Raw genomic sequence first — 23,313 nt, forward strand, 5'->3', positions numbered from 1 at the left:
AGTTTTATAGAATTTCAACTATAAACACATTATGACCAAAAAACTTACTTTTCAATCAATACATGTTTCGTTAATGAATCAAGAATTTATGATTTGTTGAATACAAAGTCTTGTCATTCAATCTTTATTTAATGCATAACTGTTGACAAAAATTAATCATATCTTTATTAATCAATAAAATAAACTGTTATCAAATGGGTAACAGCTGATTGGAAAGTATTTCAGATAAGTTAACAAAGTATGTGGTTTTTTAAATAAACCAACTAATACAAAGAATGTGATTTTCCAAATAAACGAACTGATAAAATAAAAACATGGTATTCCAAATAAACGAACTAGTAAAATAGTAACGTGATATTCCTAATAAACGAACTTGTAAAATAGCAACGTGTTGTTCCAAATAAACGAACTAATAAAATAGTAACGTGGTATTCCAAATAAGAGAAATAATAAAATAAAAACGTGGTGTTCCAAACAAACGAACTAATAGAATAGTAACGTGGTATTCCCAATAAACGAACTAATAAAACGTAATGATGCATATAAATTATACCAACTTATACATGCATACAAATAGTTTTGCAAATACAAACCTTCAATTATTGACTAAACACGCGACAAAAGATTTAAGTTCTGTGTATTTCAACTAACAGATAAGGACAATTTTGATGACAAGTATAAATGTTTTTAAAGCTACGAGAGCAACTGCTCAATGCATAGAAAATATCAAAGATATTAAAAAGACAATGTTTTATAAGGGGTAACATTCAGGGCTATGTCTCTGTTGCATTTACATCATATCATAAAGCTGAGTTTAACAAATAAGTTGAAATCATGATTACTTACATTTCATATAGCGTTATAAACGTTTGGCCTATTACATAGACTCAAATGTGTCATTTACGAATACGAATACGAACAACAAGTAATCAAACAAACGTGTATTGCTGTCTTACTTATATATTCATCATAACTGAGTAAGCTCCAGTAAATATCAAAACTATGTAAAAGACTATTGTTCAAGAGGAATGATAACATCAAGGGATATGTCCCTGAAGCAATATATCTAACCAAAAAGCTGAGTTGCCATCATGATTATTTATCATGTCAATTTAAACGTTTGAACTATCATAAACACCTTTCGATGTGTCGTTATTGAAAACTTAACATTTTACAGCAGCAAGTAATCAAAAAGACGATTAGTACTGTCTTACTTATATATTATTTATAACCTACTATTGAAAAATTACCCGTTGACATATTAAGTCGAATGAAAAACAAGTTAAGATTAAAACTCCATCAGATTAACTGAAGTGTGCTAGAAATACAGCCCACACATCTTTACGTATTTATACGTCTCTGGCTTAAACTGTTTCTGTTTCAGAGCTCGTGAATGAGGCAGATCCATAAAAACCACGCACACAATGTATTCATTGTTATTTTGATGAACACTGATTCCAACAACAATTACAACGAACGTTCTCGAAGACACTATTTTTATTTAATTTAGTACACTTTGTGCAAATTTCTCTTATAATGTATTCAGTTATTTGACACTCAGCATTTGTCAATTTCACTTACCTTCCATAATCTTGCTTACTCATAGAACTATCTCATGACATAAGCAATGTTGAGAACGATGGATTAATATTTCAGAAAGTAGTCCATATTCAAATTGATACTACTAATGCAGGGCTTTATTTGTTTTTGTATCATACCAAGCAATATCAATATATAAATTTCTATTAGATTACAACTCAAAGGGAAAGACATATATTTAAATTTCACTTTGATAGATATTCTATCACTCGATAATACACATTTTGTTAAATGCTTTCGGTTCATCTTTCCAATTGAACTGAATATGAAGGATTGTAACAAAAGTGAAAGATATCCTTCATATCTTGATAGTTTGGTATATTGAAAAGATGGAAAACGTTAAACGAAAACAACGACCATCAGTTTAAACTTTCCAATAATTAACGTTCAAAGGAGAAATACAATTAAAAAAATTGTTTTTCCAGAAATATTTGATAACCTCCCCTGTAATGATATATACATGCAAGGTAAAGAAGAAAGGTCTACGAAATGTTTTTGCAGAGTTTCAAAACATTACTGAATTTTAACCTTTTTTTATTCAATCCAAAAAATATGGTTAAATTTTCGGAGTAAGAAGTGGGATTCATTTTTCCGTTACAAAGCATACAACGAAAGTCCTTTTGTGATGCGGCTCTTCTTGGTAAAATGTCCCCGTTTCACATACTAACTTCTTTGATAATTTAAGACTTTTTATTACTCTATAGTTTGTACACATTAATTATATGGTTCTCTTCTTTTCAAATAAACACAAGTGGTTAAGCTTAGTCGCTTGTTAATAATAGAAACATTTTAAATATCACTTCACAGAGTTTTTTGTTTACACAACGATTGTGTACCTTAACTTGAGGCACATTAGGAATATTGACCAATATGGTTTTAGCCTGAAACAAAAGTATAAACAAAAGTGCACACGCTGAAATGTATCACCTTCTTTACTAATCATTGATATTTATAATAGTTTAAAAAAAAAGATATTATGTTGATAGTCCAAAATATAAAAGCTTTATTACAACAGTTACATAAACTTAACCAAGAAACTAAACATTGATAAATGAACAATGAAAATGAGGTCAAGGTCAGATGAACTATGCCAGGTAGGCATGTACAGCTGACTAATTCTTCCATACACCAAATATAGTTGCAAAACAGACCAAAAACAAAAACTTAACACTGAGCAATGAACCGTCAAAATGAGATCAAGGTCAAATAAAACTTGTTCGACTGACAAATAGATATTAAAATATTTCTATACACCAAATGTAGTTGACCTATTGCAATAAGTGTTAGAAGAAAAATCATAAATTGGACTTTGACCACTGAACCATGAACATGATGTCAAGGTCAGATGACACCTACCAACTAGACATGTACACCTTTCAATCATTCCATACACCAAATAAAGTACACCTATTGCATACAGTATAAGACAAACAAACCAAAACATAAAAATATAACTATAACCACTAAAGCATGAAAATGAGGTCAAGGTCATATTACGCCTGCCAGTTGGACATGTACACCTTACAGTGCTTCCATACACCGAATATACTAGACCTATTGCTTATTGTATCGGACAAATAGACTTGACCACCAAAACTTAATCACTGATCCATGAAATGAGGTCGAGGTCAAGTGAAAACTGTCTGACGGGCATGAGGACCTTGCAAGGTACGCACATTTCAAATATAGTTATCCAATTACTTATAATTAGAGAGAATTTAACGTTACAAGGAGTCACTGAACCATGAAAATTAGGTCAATCACATTGTAAATGTGACTGACGGAAACTTCGTAACATGAGGCATCCATATACAAAGTATGAAGCGACCAGGTCTTCCACCTTCTCAAATATAAAGCTTTTTGGAAAAAAGTTAGCTATCCGTATGTCGAGCTTTCTGCAACAAAAGTCGGTATTTTATCTCTCAAATTATATAAAGAACAAATCAAGGGATTAAATAGTTGGATGCTCCGCAGGGCGCAGCTTTATATGACCGCAGAGGTCGAACCCTGAACGGTTGGGGCAAGTATGGACACAACATGTAAGATTGATAAAACTCTTAATTTGGATTGTGATTAAATACTTGACACAACATAGGTTTCTGACACAAAATGAATGTGGTCTAAGAACTTAAACTTCAAAATTTTAAATTGGACATTTACCTATTATGGTCCAATATCCAAAATCTAAATACATGGTTAGAATCAGCATATCATAGAACCCCAAGAATTCATTTTTTGATGAAATCAAATAATGTTCAATTTTAGACCATTTAGACCTCAATGTGGACCAATTTGATAACCGGGCCCAAAAATTACAAATCTAAATACATAGTTAGATTCAGCATATTGAAGAACCCCATATATTCAATATTTGTTGAAATCAAACAAAGTTTAATTTTGGACCCCCATTTGGTCCAACTTGAAAACTGGGCCCATAATAAAAAATCTAAGTACATGCTTAGATTCAGCATATCAAAGAACCCCAAGAATTCAAGTTCTATTAAAATCAAATTAACCTTCCTGTTATGGTCATAAACCTTGTGTTTAAATTTCATAGATTTTGTTTTACTTATACTTAAGTTATTGTGCGAAAACCAAATGTCTTCGGACGACGACGACGCCAACGTCATACCAATATACGAGCAAACAATTTTCAATTTTTGAAGTCGTATAAAAATGTATGTTAGTGTTCTTCATTAAGTCGCCATATGGGTTTGAATGTCCCTTGTTATCGTATTACATTTTATCTTGTACAACTAATATTTTACTTGACATTACGTATTTGTGGTATTCCATTTCTGACAACTCAACATTTTTAAATAATTCTCAATCTCAGGCAAGGTACATTGTGTCCATCTACCAGTACTGATGTATATTTAATACTGATTAGTCTTATGTAGATGAAACGTGCATCTGGCGTACTAAATTATAATCCTGGTACGTTTGATATCTAATACAACTTTCTGTGCTATTATATATATTCCAGTTACATCTGTGTGGACATATTCATCCTCTAGAATATTATCTTAATTTGCTGTATGCCATATTTCGTAATTCTTCTCCGTCTCAACGTGATCCCATTATTACTGTTTGGTTATCTTTAGTTTTTTTTGTATGGCTACAGTATCTGATTGTAGTGATGTACATTGTGTGTGTCTTTTTCATAATGTACATCCTTCAGTTGTGTGTTAGAATATCAAATTAGATAGTATACGAAGCACAACATAGACTTAAGACTAAACAACAAAATACAAACCGGAAATGTGCAGAATAAGGTCGCTAAAACAATAGAAATTTTGTAGAATCTGGTATATTCAAATTTTACAATAGTTTTGAATTTATCTTAGAGTATGAATGAACATATGGACGAATATTCAAAGAACAGATTATGACAAAAATCTTATTTCATAGACAAAACCTTTTCAATTAACGAATAAAATCTAGCATACCTTTATTAATCAATAACTTGAAACAATATCCAAAACAGCTGATTGAGTAGTATTTTATATAAACGAACTAATAAACGAAAAGTTATGTGGCATTTCAAATAAACGAACCAATACAAAAGTAATATGGTATAATAAATAAACGAACTCATAAAGTAAATGTGGTATTCAAAATAAACGAACTAATGAAAGTTACATGGCATTTCAAATAAACGAAGTATTACAACAGTAATGTGGTATTTTGAATAAACTACTTAATAAAAGTTATGTGGCATTATAAACAGGATAACTAATAAAAGGTATGTGGTAAGTATAGCAATAAAAAGTACTAACAGTTTCTGCATCATATTATTTATGTCATTGCATTACAATTTTTTTTTATTTCGTTGTAGATTTGTCTAGAACTTAGAATCAACACAACTACATTTCATTAAAGAATGAACAACAAGAACCCGACCTCAGACATGGGGTCTCTTTTGTATACAACTTTATGAAGCAATTAAAGGCGCTTAAATGAACATTCTGAGAGCAGTAGAGAAAATAAATGCGATAAACTATTGACTAATACATCACCTATGTACGTAGTGGCTATGGAGGAATTCCAAATAAGAGTACTGGTTTTCTGCAGTCGGTAGTTAAATAAACGCAACAGAAATCAACCATAATTGCTAAGTCATAAATCGAATAAACGAAAACAAATCCGTGTTAAAATTAATAAAACCGGGGAAAACGCATCAACTAGAAGAGAAAGACAAAAATACTCAACTGAAGCATAAAAACAATACATACATATAAAGCGACTTTTTTTATAACAACTGCCGTGGTACAGAAGATTTCTAGAATCAATGGTAGAACCGGGTTTTATGGCAAGCACAATATCCCGCTTAAATGGCAATGTTAAAATACTGTTTACATTACAACGTTAAGGTACAGGAATATATTACAAATGAACGTAAGAACACTCTGGACAGACTAAAACACGAATAATTGATAGAAAAGTACATTAAAACATAAAAACCTCACAATTACAACGGACAATCCAATGAATTTACGTCCACCACAGGAGAAGTATAAACTGTGCGTCACACGAATGAATCAACGCCACAAAAAGTGATGCATTATTTGTGAAGTTTGCGTTCTCACAGGTATATTTTTAGAAGAGGAATAACTTTTTTTTTACTTTATACGTAAAAATATGAAATTAGATATATAAAAAGTTATCAAACGTACCAGGGTTATAATTTAATACGCCAGACGCGCGTTTCGTCTCCATAAGACTCACCAGTGACGCTCAGATCAAAACAGTTAAAAAGCCAAACAAATACAAAATTGAAGAGCATTGAGGACTGAAAATTCCAAAACGTTGTGCCAAATACGGCTAAGGTAATCTACTCCTGGGCGTAAGAAAATCCTTAGTTTTTTCGAAAAATTCAAAGTTTTGTAAACAGAAAATTTATAAATATAACCATATAATTGATATTCATGTCGACACCGAAGTGCTGACTACTGGGCTGGTGATACCCTCGGGGACGAAACGTCCACCAGAAGTGGCATCGACCCAGTGGCGACACAAAAGAGCAGTACTTAACGAAGAGTGTGCACCGATGATGAATAGATTGAAAAAAACCGACAAAAATACTCATGAAAGACATTAAACGGGCAATCGCTACAAGATATTAAAATAAATAGGATTTCGTTTTGTTCAATCATTTAAAAAAGGGAAATAATGAAAAATTTATTCGTTTTTAGGAGGCAATTTGGTACATTTTGTTAAAATAGGCAAATATATCGCTGATAAATTATTCACTTGAGGGTGAATAATGGGACCTCATTAAATTCGTATTCATGTGATCTTCAATTTATCCTATTAGCAAGAGATTAATTACGCTTGCATATGTCGTGTTCAGCCTTTAAAAGAAAACCTATCTCAACATAGAAGGTGAAACAAAGGTGAATCATATCATTGAATGATTCAATCAACAACAAAAAATCATTGATATACAGATAAAAACGTTAGTTAACTTATTGTTTTAACCTATGTCATGAAATCAAACCGACCTGTAAAATCCAATTGCACCAGATCGAAATATATTATGTTTATGTTTATATCGGGTTATGTGACCATCGGTAGTAATCGGAAGTCATCTCAATAGTCAGTTAAATGACGTCTAGACTAAAATGCAAACAAAATACTGATATATAATTAAGCACATGCTTTCTTAGTTCAGATTTATTGTAATTTAAATATACTTTTTAGTATGCAATGAACCAAAAATGAAAATTCAAGTCAAATCGATAAACATTTATTTGACAGCCACTTCAAGAGATATCAATGTAAAATCAAATACATCTGAACATTTATTCAGATGACACGCTCTTACTTTTGAAACTAAGGAAGTAAATGACAGAAATTTTATTATCAGTCTTAAATCCTTATATCTGCGAAAAACATGTTTGGGTATTACGGTCATAAACGGTAATAACTTTATTCCAATTGTATGTATCTTTAGTGCTGCTTTTGACAGTCCAAAGTATCATAACATAAAAGTAAATATTTCTACTCTTAATACACTCTTTGATAAATGGTGTGTTAAAGAAGTGAATGTTCATGTAGTTATCCTTTATAGCTTTATAGTATTCCTCAGTCATTTCCTTCACCTCACACATTTTAAATATGATGTCCATCTTTGGAAAACATACCGATATATATTAGTATATACATGATATTAATATTCAGGTATGCAGATGTTTGCAACTGTTCTTATTCAGGAATCTGATTCATAGTAATTGTCGTTTGTTTATGTAGTTCATACGTGGTTCTCGTTTGTCGTTTTTTATATAGATTAATCCGTTGGTTTTTTCATTTTGAATGGTTTTACACTAGCAATTTTTGGACCCTTTATAGCTTGCTGTTCGGTGTGAGCAAAGGTTCCGTGTTGAAGGCCGTACCTTGACCTATAACTTTTCACCTTTTTAAATTGTGACTTGGATGAAGAGTTGTCTCATTGGCTCTCATACAACGTCTTCCAATATCTATGTTAAGGGTACTAGCTATCATATACAGGTATGTTTAGGGGTTTTAAGATAAAGAATAAGTTATCAAATAAAGGTACGTCACAGATATCTGCAAGCTAGAATCGATGTTTGTTGTTTTATGATATTTCTTTTAAATACGTATGTTAAGGGTTCTCAATCAGAAAAGCGTTATTGAATGCGAGTACGTTACAGATATTTGATAGTCAACTGTTGTTTGTTGTTTTCTAATACGAGTATGTTAAGGGTACTGGACGTCAGGAAAGTGTTATTAAATACGGGTACGTTTCAGATATTTGTAACGAAGTCTTGTTTCTTGTTTTCTAATACGGGTATGTTAGGGGTGCTGGTCATCAGGAATGTGTTATTAAGTACGTGAACGTTTCTGATATTTGCAAACATACTCTTGTTTGTAGTTTTCTAATACGGGTATGTTAGGGCGTTTGACTTTATAAATGTGTAAATAAATACGAGTACGTTTCTGATATTTGCAAACTAACTCTTGTAAGTTGTTTTCTAATACGGGTATGTTAGGGGTGTTTGACTTTAGAAATGTGTTACTGATTACAGGTACATTTCTGATATTTGCAAGCAAACTCTTTGTTGATTTCAAATACGGGTATGTTAGGGGTGCTGGTCATCAGGAATGTTTTATTAAAAACGGGTACGTTTCAGATATTTGAAAACGATGTCTTGTTTTCTGTTTTTTAATACGAGTGTTTTAGGGTTGCTGTTCATCAGGCATGTGTAGTTAAGTACGGGTATGTTTCAGATATTTGAAAACGAAGTCTTGTTTTTTTTTTTGAAAACGGGTATGTTAAGGGTGTAGGTCATCAGGTATGTGTAGTTAAGAACAAGTATGTTTCCGATATTTGCAAGCAAACCCTTGTTTGTTGATTTTTAATACAGGTAAGTTAGGGGTGCTGGTCATCAGGAATGTGTAAGTAAATACGGGTACGTTTCAGATATTTGTAACCGAACTATTGTGTGTTGTTTTCTAATACGGGTATGTTAGGAATGTTGGTCATCAGGAATGTGTAATAAAATACGAGTACGTATCTGATATTTACAAGCAAACTCTTGTTTGTTGTTTTTCCATACGGGTAAGTTAGAGGTGCTGGTCATCAGGAAAGTATAATTAAGTACGGGTACGTTTCTGATACTTGCAATCAAATTCTTGTTTGTTGTTTTCTAATACGGGTATGTTAGGGGGGCTGGGCATAAGGAATGTGTAGTTGAATACGGGTACGTTTCAGATAATTTCAAACGAACTCTTTTTTGTTGTTTTCTAATATGGGTATGTTAAGGGTGCTGGTCAACGAGAATGTGTAATTAAGTACGTGTACGTTTCAGATATTTGCAAACAAACTCTAGTTTGTTGTTTTCTAATATGGGTATGTTAAGGGTGCTGGTCATCAGGAATGTGAAATAAAATACGGGTACGTTTCAGATATTTGTAAACGAACTATTGTTTGTTGTTTTCTAATACGGGTATGTTAGGGATGTTGGTCATCAGGAATGTGTAATAAAATACGGGTACGTATCTGATATTTGCAAACAAACTTGTTTGTTGTTTTCTAATACGGGTATGTTAGGGGTGCTGGGCATAAGGAATGTGTAATTAAATACGGGTGCGTTTCAGATAATTGCAAACGAACTCTTCTTTGTTGTTTTCTAATACAGGTACGTTTCAGATATTTGCAAGCGAACTCTTGGTTGATGTTTTCTAATACTGGAATGTTAAGGGTGCTGGTCATCAAGAATGTGTAATTAAGTACGGGTACGTTTTTGGTATTTGCAAAATAACTCTTGTCAGTTGTTTTCTAATACGGGTATGTTAGGGTGTTTAACTTTAAAAATGTGTTATCAGATACAGGTACGTTTCTGATATTTGCAAACTAACTCTTGTGAGTTGTTTTCTTATACGGGTATGTTAGAGGTGTTTGACTTTAGAAATGTGTTATTAATACAGGTACGTTTCTGATATTTGCAAGAAACTCTTTGTTGTTTTCAAATACGGGTATGTTAGGGGTGCTGGTCATCAGGAATGTGTAATTAATTACGGGTACGTTTCAGATATTTGAAAAAAAAGAAGTCTTGTTTTATGTTTTCTTATACGAGTATTTTAGGGTTGCTGTTCATCAGACATGTGTAGTTAAGTACGGGTATGTTTCAGATATTTGCACGCAAACTCTTGTTGGTTGATTTCTAATACGGGTATGTTAGGGATGCAGGTCAAAAGGAATGTGTACTTCAGTACGGGTACGGGTGCCACATGTGGAGCAGGATCTGTTAACCCTTACGGAGCACCTGAGATCACCCCTAGTTTTTGATGGGGTTTGTGTTGTTTATTCTTAAGTTTTCTATGTTGTATCATGTGTACTATTGTTTTTCTGTTTGTCTTTTTCTTTTTTAGCCATGGCGTTGTCAGTTTGTTTTAGATTTATGAGTTTGACTGTCCCTTTGGTATCTTTCGTCCCTCTTTCAGATATTCGAAAACGAAGTCTTGTTTGCTGATTTCTAATACTGGTATGTTAGGGGTGCTGCTCATCAGGAATGTGTTATTAAGTACGGGAACGTTTCAGATATTTGAAAACGAAGTCTTGTTTGCTGTTTTCTAATACGAGTATGTTATTGTTGCTGGTCATCAGGAATGTGTAAGTAAATACGGGTACGTTTCAGATATTTGCAAGCGAACTCTTGTTTGTTGTTTTCTAATACGGGTATGTTAAGGGTGCTGGTCATAGAGAAGGTGTAATTAAGTACGGGTACGTTTCAGATATTTGAAAACAAACTCTTGTTTGCTGTTTTCTAATACGGGTATGTTAGGGGGGCTGGTCATCAGGAATGTGTAATAAAATACGAGTACGTATCTGATATTTACAATCAAACTCTTGTTTGTTGTTTTTCAATACGGGTAAGTTAGAGGTGCTGGTCATCAGGAAAGTATAATTAAGTACGGGTACGTTTCTGATACTTGCAATCAAATTCTTGTTTGTTGTTTTCTAATACGGGTATATTAGGGGGGCTGGGCATAAGGAATGTGTAATTGAATACGGGTACGTTTCAGATAATTTCAAACGAACTCTTCTTTGTTGTTTTCTAATATGGGTATGTTAAGGGTGCTGGTCAACGAGAATGTGTAATTAAGTACGTGTACGTTTCAGATATTTGCAAACAAATTCTAGTTTGTTGTTTTCTAATATGGGTATGTTAAGGGTGCTGGTCAACGAGAATGTGTAATTAAGTACGTGTACGTTTCAGATATTTACAAGCAAACTCTTGTTTGTTGTTTTTCAATACGGGTAAGTTAGAGGTGCTGGTCATCAGGAAAGTATAATTAAGTACGGGTACGTTTCTGATACTTGCAATCAAATTCTTGTTTGTTGTTTTCTAATACGGGTATGTTAGGGGTGCTGGGCATAAGGAATGTGTAATTGAATACGGGTACGTTTCAGATAATTTCAAACGAACTCTTCTTTGTTGTTTTCTAATACGGGTACGTTTCAGATATTTGCAAGCGAACTCTTGTTTGTTGTTTTCTAATACGGTTATGTTAAGGGTGCTGGTCATAGAGAAGGTGTAATTAAGTACGGGTACGTTTCAGATAATTTCAAACGAACTCTTCTTTGTTGTTTTCTAATATGGGTATGTTAAGGGTGCTGGTGAACGAGAATGTGTAATTAATACGGGTACGTTTCAGATATTTGCAAATAAACTCTAGTTTGTTGTTTTCTAATATGGGTATGTTAAGGGTACTGGTCATCAGGAATGTGTAATTAAATACACGTTCGTTTCAGATATTTGCAAACGAACTCTTCTTTGTTGTTTTCTATTACGGGTACGTTTCATATATTTGCAAGCGAACTCTTGTTTGTTGTTTTCTAATACGGGTATGTTAGGGGTGCTGGTCATCAGGAATGTGTAATAAATACGGGTACGTATCTGATATTTACAAGCAAACTCTTGTTTGTTGTTTTTCAATACGAGTAGCTTAAAGGTGCTGGTCATCAGGAAAGAGTAATTAAATACGGGTACATTTCAGCTTAAATTTTGGCAAACTAACTCTTGTCTATTGGTTTTTAATACGAGTATGTTAGGGGTGCTGGCCATCAGGAATTTGTTATTGAATACGGGTACGATTCAGATATTCGCAAACGAACTCTTGTTTGTTGTTTTCTAATACGGGTATGTTATGGGTGCTGGTCATCAGGAATTTTAATTAAGTACGGGTATGTTTCAGATATTTGCAATCAAACTCTTGTCTATTGTTTTCAAATACGGGTATGTAAAGGGTGATGGTGATCAGGGTTGTGTAATTAAGTACAGTTACGTTTAAGATATTTGCAAACTTACTCTTGTCAGTTGTTTTCTAATACGGGTATGTTAGGGTGTTTAACTTAAGAAATGTGTTATTAAATACTGGTACGTTTCTGATATTTGCAAGCAAACTCTTTTTTTTTTTTTTTAAATACGGGGATGTTAGGGGTGCTGGTCATCAAGGAATGTGTTATTAAATACGGGTACGTTTCAGATATTTGAAAACGAAGTCCTGTTGTCCTGTTTTTTGTTTTCTAATACGAGTGTTTTATGGTTGCTGGTCATCAGGAATGTGTAGTTAAGTACGGGTTTGTTTCAGATATTTGAAAACAGTCTTTTTTGCTTTTTTCGAATACGGGTATGTTAAGGGTGCAGGTCATCAGGAATGTGAAGTTAGTACGAGATTGTTTCAGATATTGGCAAGCGAACTCTTATTTGTTGTTTTCTAATACGGGTATGTTAGGGGTGTTGGTCATCAGGATTGTGTTATTAAGTACGGGTACGTTTTGGATATTCGAAAACGAAGTCTTGTTTGCTGTTTTCTGATACGTGTATGTTATGGTTGCTGGTCATCAGCAATGTGTAAGTAAATACGCATACGTTCCAGATATTTGCAAACGAACTCTTGTCTATTGTTTTCTAATACGGTTATGTTAAGGGTGCTGGTCATCAGGAATGTGTTACTAAATACGGGTACGTTTCAGATATTTGAAAACGAAGTCTTGTTTGTTGTTTATAATACGGGCAAATTAGTTGCAAGCAAACTATTGTTTGCTGTTTTCTAATACGGGTATGTTAGTCATCTGGAATGTGTAATTTAGAACGGGTTCGTTTCAGATATTTGCAAGCAAATCTTTGTCTGTTGTTTTGTAATACGGGTATGTTAGGGATGCTGGTCATCAGGAATGTGTAATCAAGTACGGGACGTTTCAGAAATTTGTAAACGAATTGTTGTTTGCTGTTTTCTAATACGGGTATGTTAAAGAATGTGTAATCAAGTACGGGACGTTTCAGAAATTTGTAAACGAATTGTTGTTTGCTGTTTTCTAATACGGGTATGTTAAAGGTGCTGGTTATCAGGAATGTGCAATAAAATACGGGTACGTATCTGATATATGCAAGCAAACTCCTGTTTTTGGTTTTTTTCTAATACGGGTACGTATCTGATATTTGCGGGCAAACTCTTGTTTTTTGTTTTCTAATACAGGCATGTTAAGGTTCTGGTTATCGGGAATGTCTAGTTAAGTACGGGTGCGTTTCAGATTTTTGCAAACAAACTTTTGTTTATTGTTTTGTAATACGGGTATATTAATTGCAAGCAAACTCGTGTTTGTTGTTTTCTACTACGGGTATGTGAAGGGTGTTTGACTTTAGGAATGTGTAAGTAAATACGGGTACGTTTCTGATATTTGCAAGCAAACTCTTGTTTGTTGTTTTCTAATACGAATATGTTAGGGGTGCTGGTCATAAGGAATATGTACTTAAATATGGGTACGTTTCAGATTTTGCAAACGAACTCTTGTTTATTGGTTTTCTAATATGGGTCTGATAGGGGTGCTGGTCATCAAGAATGTGTTATTACGTGCGGGTACGTTTCAGATATTTGCAAACGAGCTCGTGTTTGTAGTTTTCTAATACGGATGTGTTAGTGGTGCTGTTCATCAGGAATGTGTTATTAAATACGGGTACGTTTCAGATATTTGAAAGCTAAGTCTAGTTTGTTGTTTTCTAATAGGGGTATGTTAATTGCAAGCAAATTCTTGTTTGCTGTTTTCTAAAATGGGTGTGTTATAGGTCTGGTCATAAGGAAAGTGTTATTAGATACGGATACGTTTCTTATATTTGCCAACAAACTCTTGTGTATTGTTTTCTAATAGGATTTTCTAGGGTGTAGGACTTCTGGAAAGTGTTATTCAATATGGGTAAGTTTCAGAAATTTTCTTAGTGTTGTTTTATAATACTGGTATGTTAAGGGTGTTAAACTTCAGGAATGTGTAATTAAGTACGGGTACGTTTATGATATTTGAAAATCAAGTCTTGTTTGCTGTTTTGTAATACGGGTATGTTAAGGGTGTTTGACTTTAGGAATGTGTTATTAAATACAGGGATGTTTCAGAAATTTTCAAAATAACTCTTGTTTGCTGTTTTCTAATACGGGTTTGTTAAGGAAGCTGGTCATCAGGAATGTGTAATTAAGTACGGGTACGTTTCAGATATTTGCAGGCGAACTGTTGTTTTTTGTTTTTAAATATGGGTATGATACTGGTGTTGGTCATCAGGACTGTGTTATTAAATACGGGTACGTTTTAAATATTTGAAAAAGAACTCTTATTTGTTGTTTTCTAATACGGGAGTGTTAAGGGTGCTTGACATTAGGAAACATATTATTTAATACTGGTACGTTTCTAATATCTGCAAGCAAACTGTTGTTTGTTGTTTTCTAATACAGGTTGTTTAGAGTGCTAGTCATTAGGCATGTTATTGAATACAGGAACGTATTGTTTAATAAAACAGGTATTTTAAGGGTACAAGCCATCAGAACTACGTCATTATATAATCTTTTGATTTCAAATATTTTGGCCACGAGCATCACTGGAGACATTGCTCATCTGGTGCAGGAAAATTGGTACTGTTGATGTTATTATAAATAAAAAACGTTTTATATTTTGCAAATAAGCTTTTTTTAATTGTTTTCTAATACGGTATGTTTATGGTGATGTTTTTAGATATTTTGCAACTAAGCTTCTTTTTTTTCTAATATGGTATGTTTATTGTGAAGGCAATGGATCGGATATTTGCAAGTGAACTGTGTGTAATTGTTGTTTTTTTCATACAAATATGTTAATACTGCTGGTCATCAAAATTAAGAAATAATTCATGGGGGCTTGAATATATCGTTATTTTACCACGGGTTGGCCCTTTATGACAAATATTTTACCCTGAGCGATAGCAAGGGGTAAAATATCTGCATAAAGGGACAACCCGTGGTAAAATCTAGATATATTCAAGCCCCCATGAATTATTTCGATTCTAATAGGACAAATACGGCATTTTTTTGTAGAGTGAAGCGCTCTAGGTGGAGGCCATTGTTTGCCGTTCCCATAAATTAACGCACTTTTAGATTGGCGTAAATGAACGGAGCAAACAGAATAAGTGACATGCTCAAACTATTCACAAAACTTATTTAGATAGATTTGGTTGAATTTTAATGATAACTTACTTATATGTCTTCTATGTATATAAAAAATGGGCTTATTCCACATTTTAGCATCGTTTGTTTACGTTTCCTTGTTGTGATGATTTTCGGTATCAAAAGCGTGTATTTTCCCGTAAAATGCTTAAATTATAACGTCATCATTCTATGACGTCGTGTACTTCATTCATGAAAAAACATATGACGTGGGAGTACGATCGGAACAGCCAATGTAATATATTCATATTTTACCACAGGTGTGTACTCAAAGCGTTTGAAAGACGTCATGTTAGAATGTGTGCTAACACATGGTTTTGTTTCAGATATTTGCAAATGTATTTTTTTTTATCATACTGGTATGCTTATGGTGCTGGTAATCAGGACTGTTTTATTAAAAACGTTTTGTTGTTTTTCAATAGAGGTATATTTATTGTTATTGGAAACTTCGATATGGAGTGTGTGATTAATTTTGGTAAAATTTAAATATTTTCAAGCACTGTTTTTGTTTTTGATATGGCTATGTAACATTTATACTTTACTGTTTTTCTGCTGGTTAATAATGGTATGTTTCCTGTGCTTGAAATGGGTACTGGGTATTACACAAATATTTGTCATAGGAACTGTGCCTGCAAATATTTGCACCTGTCCTACGTCAGGAATCTGATGTACAGTAGTTGTCGTTTGTTTAAGTAATTTAAAAGTGTTTCTTGTTTCTTGTTTTTTTATATAGATAGGACTGTTGGTTTTCCCGTTGAAATGGTTTTACCCTAGTAATTTTAGGGCCCTTTATAGCTTGTTGTTTGGTGTGAGCCAAGGCTCCGTGTTGAAGGCCTTACATATTTTGGATGGAGAGTTGTCTCATTGGCATTCACACCACATCTTCCTATATCTATCTAAACTTTTCAAATATTTTTTTATAAGAATTGTTATTGTAATTTTTCTAATATGTTTTGAATTGATTAATCCAAGGTATTGCATTAAGAATTTTCTAAGAAGGATATGTTGATTATGTTTCATGTTTAAACTGTGTGATCAGATAGGAATATATTTTTGTTTTGAAAACAATGGGTGTTTTGTTTTTTACTATTAGTGTGCTAGAGGTATTTAAAAGCAGATTTCTGATATTGGTATGGGAGGTATTTATTAGCAGATTTTTTATACTGGTTTGCTACAGATATGAGTCATTGAGATTAAGATTTAAAAAAGTTCAGTGATAAAAACCATTAGCATACCGATATAAGAAAACAGCAAATAAAAGTAGAATGTGTCCCCAGTACACAGATGCCCCATCCGCTCCATCATTTTCTATGTTCAGTGGACCGTGAAAACTAGGGTAAATCTCTCATTTGGCATTAAAATTAGAAGGGAACATGTGTACTAAGTTTCCAGTTGATTGGACTTCAACTTCATCAAAAACTACCTAGACCAAATCTTTAACCTGAAGCAAGACAGACAGACAAAGGAACAGATGCCTGCACAGACCAGAAAACTTAATGCCCATAAATGGGACATAACAAAAATGTGGTATGATTGCCAATGAGTCAACTCTCCACAAGAGACCAAATGATACAGAAATTAACAACTATAAGTCACTGTATTGCCTATTGGGACCTATATTGCAGTGTCATATGACATATTACTTCTACAGAAGGATGCACCTAAACAGCTGGAGGGTATTACACTGATAAGTGACACTTTTTCAGGTTTTATCTTTTATTGTTATAATTTTACTTTAAACATATGTAATTCTAATAATGAAAGATGAAAAATAAATGAACTTTACATGAAAATATAATACAACATTAAAACTCTGAATGACAATGAAATAATTTACAGGACAATGATATGAACATTTACAACATTTTTTTCACAGAAGGTAAATTTGAACCTTGCGTATATGTACATATGTGACTGTGTATGTACATATGTGTGATAATGAACTGTATGACACATGTGGACTCTGAGAAATACAATCAAAATAAATGAATCTTAATAAAAATGACACAATTTAAATAATTAAGCAATTACTGCAGTAAATAATTTCAGATTAAACTTGTATAATCCATTTAGTTTCTTGAGCTTTCATTCATCTAAATTTATCTTTTTAATTTTAGAACTTTTTATATAAGAAGAACATCAAAAGTAATATAAATCGTATGATGATGTTGACAAGTATCTTCTAAGCACATTTTTACATACCAATTGCAATTTTCTCTGCTAACCACAAAACACACTCACAGGTGTAATACACCAAAATTGTTTTCATAATTCTATGTTAAAAAGTTTTCTCAAAAATACTGAAAACAATCTGATCTTTGATAAAAAAATGTAAAATAACTGAACCACATTTTTTCTACAGTTAGTTTTCCTCCAATACATAAACATCTGTTACAGATGTTTGGGCAGTGATAGGCTTAAACAGTCAGTTTTATATTTAATATTATTATTCAGCCGTGTGTTGTGTCATCCTCTACAAAGTCCTCTGCCTCTTCACGACTCACACATTCAACATGACTCACCTACAAGTAATAAATTCTTCTTAATTCACAAATAAAATAATACAACACAGCTCTCAAATAAGATTTTAAAACTTTTTTTTATGTAAATTTGATGAACTAAATTTGAAAAATTTGAAACAGATCCTTATAAAATGAAAGAACTTTTGTGAGCATGCTCAGAGCACACATCCCCTCATTGTAAGTGGGCAAACAAAAGGATTCCTAAATTCAAAGACTGACAACACCTACGATCAATTGACAGCCTTGGAATGAACAGACAAAGGGCCAAAATCATTTTACCCTATAATATTGTTGCATTGGGTATAATGGGGTTTAGTTACCAGTACTATGTGAGGTTTCAAATCTAATATGTCAAAAGCAGTGAATAGTATTACAAATATTTTTTCTTTATAGTTATATGACATAAAACACCACACACAACACTCTTGAAACAAATTAAACAAATTAAGAACATGGGCCGAATACATCATTCAATGATACTTCATTCCTATATCAAACTAACAATAATCATTAATCATAACACAATTAAAAGATAACTTTATTTCAATGTGTAAATTTCACACTTTATTCTCTCATCATTGGGTAGATAAAAAATACAAGCCTTTAGAAAGATTTATATTAGGCATATGACTTTCCAATATTTTCTTAATCATATAAGAATACATACTTTGTTCCTAAATTTGACACCATAGAATTTATCTGCATGCTCCAATAACTCTGGTCTGAAGGTTGTTGTGATGAACTGTGCATCCTCTGATAGTTCATTAATCATATCTAAAATCAAAAGTAGAAGTCTAAATATAGCACATTAATCATATCTAAAACCAAAAGTACAAGTCTAAGTATAGCACAATAATTGTATTACTAATCATAAGTAGAAGTTTAAGTATAGCTCATTAATTGTATCTGAAACCAAAAGTAGAAGTTTAAGTTTAACTCAATATGTATCTCTCAAACCAAAAGTAGAAGTTTAAGTTTAACTCAATATGTATCTCTCAAACCAAAAGCAGAAATTTAAAAGGAAACTATCTATAAAAATAGAAATCAATTTTTTTTTGTTCAATCATTAATGAAAGTGTAAATGAATAGTGAAATAATTTACTTTTAGAAGCTGGTTCAATTTTGTCAAAATAAGGTTAAAAACATTGATGATGAATTATGCATTTGAAAGTGAAAATTTGACCTCATTGAATCATCTGAACTTCAATTTATTTCTCAGCTAGAAATGGATAAGCCATGAATTGTAAGTGTTTAATTATTAAAAGGAAATGAATGTAATTATTGAAAGTGAAACAAAGATAAATTGTTTGATTGACTGATTCGATCCACAAAACTACATTCTTACACAGGATAACAATGGTTAACATATATTTTTAATCTATAATATGAAATTAAACAGACCTGGAAAAATCCAGTTCCACAAGAGTATTATCTATTTCTAATTATATTTTTGTTTATATCATAATTTGGATAAATGTTTTGGATAGTTATAAATCAAATATGAGAATTAAGTCAAATCGGTGTTTGAACATAAATTTGACAGCTTGTGCCCCCATATTAAGTATAGCTCACTAATTGTATCTCAAACCAAAAGTAGAAGTCTTAGTGTAGCTCAATAATCCTATATAAAACCGAAAGATCTATGTACAAAGCCACAGTATAAAATCCTAAAATCCTAACATTGTACTGCCAATAATCTTACCAGCAACAGCTTTCCTATGGATAGAATCTAAAGCTTGGTCAATCTCATCAAACAGATAAAATGGAGCAGGATCACATTTCTGTATGGCAAATATAAGTGTAAGAGCAACGAGAGACTTCTGTCCACCAGATAATTGCTGCATGTCTCTCATTTCTGCCTTGTTACCAGTGAAGGATACTTTGATACCCACTCCTGTAAACTGTTCAACTAAAGGTACTTCCTGTGACGATCCTTCTTCATCTTCTCCCTAAAATTACAATAACTTTAATATCAATGTTCTCCCTAAAATTACATTGTATAACTTTAATATCAATCTTCTCCCTAAAATAACATGGTATAACTTTAATATCAATCTTCTCCCTAAAATTAAATTGTATAACTAAAAATAGGGTTTATATATATATCTTAAATGCATTGCATTTGTGTTTGATAAATGAATCCTCTTTAAAATTTAGGCCAGTGTCTTATATTACCCAGTATTGCTCAGTATTACCCATTTCTGGGAGTATTGGCCAGTATTACCCATTTCTGGGAGTATTGCCCAGCAAGGGAAAAAAAACGGGTTTTCCCGCCCAGTAAAACTCGGGCAGGTAATACTTTGCCAGTTTTTAGTTGACTTTTTTTATATCCACTTTGATTAAACATTTTCTTTTTCTTACATTTTGATCCATATCACCTTTCTTCATCACCAATACAGCATGGCCCTGAGGCGCTAACTTCTTGAAGATTTCACTAAAATACTTTGACACCTACAATAAAAATGTATCAATATTTTATTCTTTTTTCAATTAAAATACTCAAACAATTAATGACATCAATTGAGGCTATTGCTTAACCTATATTGAAACAATGTTTTAAAATGATGTGTAATCAAACTTTTAGTAATGTAAACAAGGTTTTGTTATTTTTCTGAAAGAGCCTAACATTTCCCAGCATTATAATACTGTTACTTTAATTATTCATCCCTTATTTTATTAATTTTGTGTTTACATTTGATCATAGATCAAATTTATTCGTTCAATAAAGCAACAGTAGTATACCGCTGTTCAAAACTCATAAATCCATAGACAAAAAACAAAATGTGGGTAACAAACCAAAACCGAGTGAAACGCATTAAATATAAGAGAACAACGACACAACACTGAAAAGTAACACACACAGAAACGGACCAAGCATCAAACAAAATCCCACGAGAACAACAAATATAACATCAAAACCAAACAAATGAATTTGGGATCGACAAGTACCGTGACACGTCTAATCGCAATGCGAATCCACACTCAAAAATAAGAGAAAACAAACGACACAACTTTAAAATGTAACACACACAGAAACAAACAATAATCTAACAATGGCCATCTTCCTGACTTGGTACAGGACATTTTTAAAGGGAAAAAATGGTGGGTTGAACCTGGTTTTGTGTCATGCTAAACCTCACACTTTAATGGCAATGTTAAATATAACATTGAAATGACAACATAATATAACAGGACTACAATACAAATAAACAGGAGAACATATTAGACAAAGAAACACGTGATTAATAGTGTAATCAATGTGTGTTCACTAGTGGTAATATGTCTTTTAATTGAGTTTAGCCATTTTAATTGATATTCTATAGTGTGTCTTTCTATGTTGTAATGTTACGTAATTGTTTCATTTAAGAAGTTTTGGTATGTTTAAGGAAGTACACCACTAATTCATGGTCCCATTACTTTCTATGTTAAATTCCTCCATTTCAACCAGGCACACCTCTTTCATTTTTAGTTCAAATAAAGTGGCAATCATTTCATGTCAAAGCAACACTTTATGGTGTCTTCTACTGAAAAAATCAACATACCTTACATGGCATATAAGAAAGAACTGGTTCCCGGAACTTCGGATGTACCAAAACAGGTATTTCAGATCTGACAAACAGACCAAATGTACCCTCTTTTTAAAATTTGCTACAGTTTTTTAAATATCTAAAATTAAAAGCCCAAAAGTGTTCTACAATGATCACCAGTCCTTCAGCTTTCATTTGGTGCCAAAAATACCTAAATATCCTACATATTTTAAAAGTGACACTCATGCGTAGGAACTATTTTGCGTTAAATATGTACTACTTTCTGGTATGTCGGGCCCGAATTAGTGGTGTTACACCTATAACAGAACCAAATTTGCTATATTGACTTGAGCATTACTTTATTTCATTCTATGACCTATTTCAAGCAATAAAAAACATATAAAGCTTTAGTCCAAATACTATTTTACTAATTTTAAGCTCAAATTGCACTGGTAGTAAATAATGGGTTATTCAAAGAAAACTGCATATGGATATTAGATTTTGGTCAATATACTTTTTTATTCTCAATATCATTGTTTTATCTATTACTATCTTTTAGGAAGGCTATGTGCTTACCAATAGTCATATTCTTATCAGAGATTCTTCATTAAATAAAAATATATTAGTCCAAAGTTCAGACATAATTGAGAATATTGTCCCCCCTTTTTTCTTCAAATTGGAAAAGGGCATTTTTTTTGTATGAACTATAATTCTGTGGTAAAACATAGATTAATAAGAGCAATTTATATATCCCTCAGCTAGAAAACTTGCTAAACTGGTTCAAAATTGCATGTACAGTAAGATTTCGGAATTCTTATATGAGTATATACCATTTGCCTAGATTGTAAAAGGCTACCATAAGAAAAACAATAAAACTTAAAAAATCATAGAATTATTTGATCAAGAGCCTTTTTGTACCATACACAAGTCATAATAAACATGTTTTATTGATTTCAATCACAAATAATGCTAAAATATCAACTTGGAGTCAAGTCTTAACTGCATGCATGTTGTATGACCATAAAAGGCTTAACTACCTTAGTATGCCAATTTAAGAGCTGAAATTTCCCTTAAACAAAATTGATAACCAAAAAAAGATGACTGAGCATGATTTCTAACATCATATTTGACTTGTTTTCATTGGAATAGGTACAACTTCTAAAAATTGGATTCCTGGTGATTCTCTGTAATAGGAAGTACACCACTAATTCATGGTCCCATTACTTTCTATGTTAAATTCCTCCATTTCAACCAGGCACATCTCTTTCATTTTTAGTTCAAATAAAGTGGCAATCATTTCATGTCAAAGCAACACTTTATGGTGTCTTCTACTGAAAAAATCAACATACCTTACATGGCATATAAGAAAGAACTAGTTCCCGGAACTTTGGATATACCAAAACAGGTATTTCAGATCTGACAAACAGACCAAATGTACCCTCTTTTTAAAATTTGCTGCAGTTTTTTAAATATTTAAAATTAAAAGCCCAAAAGTGTTCTACAATGATCACCAGTCCTTCAGCTTTCATTTGGTGCCAAAAATACCTATATATCCTACATATTTTAAAAGTGACACTCATGCGTAGGAACTATTTTGCGTTAAATATGTACTACTTTCTGGTATGTCGGGCCCGAATTAGTGGTGTTACACCTATAACAGAACCAAATTTGCTATA

At 32.4% G+C, this 23,313-nt stretch overlaps 1 protein-coding gene across 1 annotated transcript in view; it reads right to left on the reverse strand.

Moving 5' to 3' along the window:
- Positions 1-17,286: 17,286 nt before the first annotated feature.
- The window catches only part of LOC134714744 (structural maintenance of chromosomes protein 3-like), a 38,201-nt gene continuing 32,174 nt past the window's right edge, over positions 17,287-23,313 (reverse strand). The window contains exons 29-32 of the mRNA XM_063576262.1: positions 20,472-20,561; positions 19,813-20,059; positions 18,778-18,884; positions 17,287-18,110 (exon numbers count right to left, since the gene is read on the reverse strand). Of these exons, the coding sequence (XP_063432332.1) occupies positions 18,039-18,110; positions 18,778-18,884; positions 19,813-20,059; positions 20,472-20,561 (516 nt within the window). The 3' untranslated portion in view covers positions 17,287-18,038. The remainder of the gene's footprint in view (positions 18,111-18,777; positions 18,885-19,812; positions 20,060-20,471; positions 20,562-23,313) is intronic.

Source organism: Mytilus trossulus, chromosome 4, assembly GCF_036588685.1.
Source record: "Mytilus trossulus isolate FHL-02 chromosome 4, PNRI_Mtr1.1.1.hap1, whole genome shotgun sequence".
In the NCBI taxonomy this organism is placed as follows: Eukaryota; Metazoa; Mollusca; class Bivalvia; order Mytilida; family Mytilidae; genus Mytilus; species Mytilus trossulus.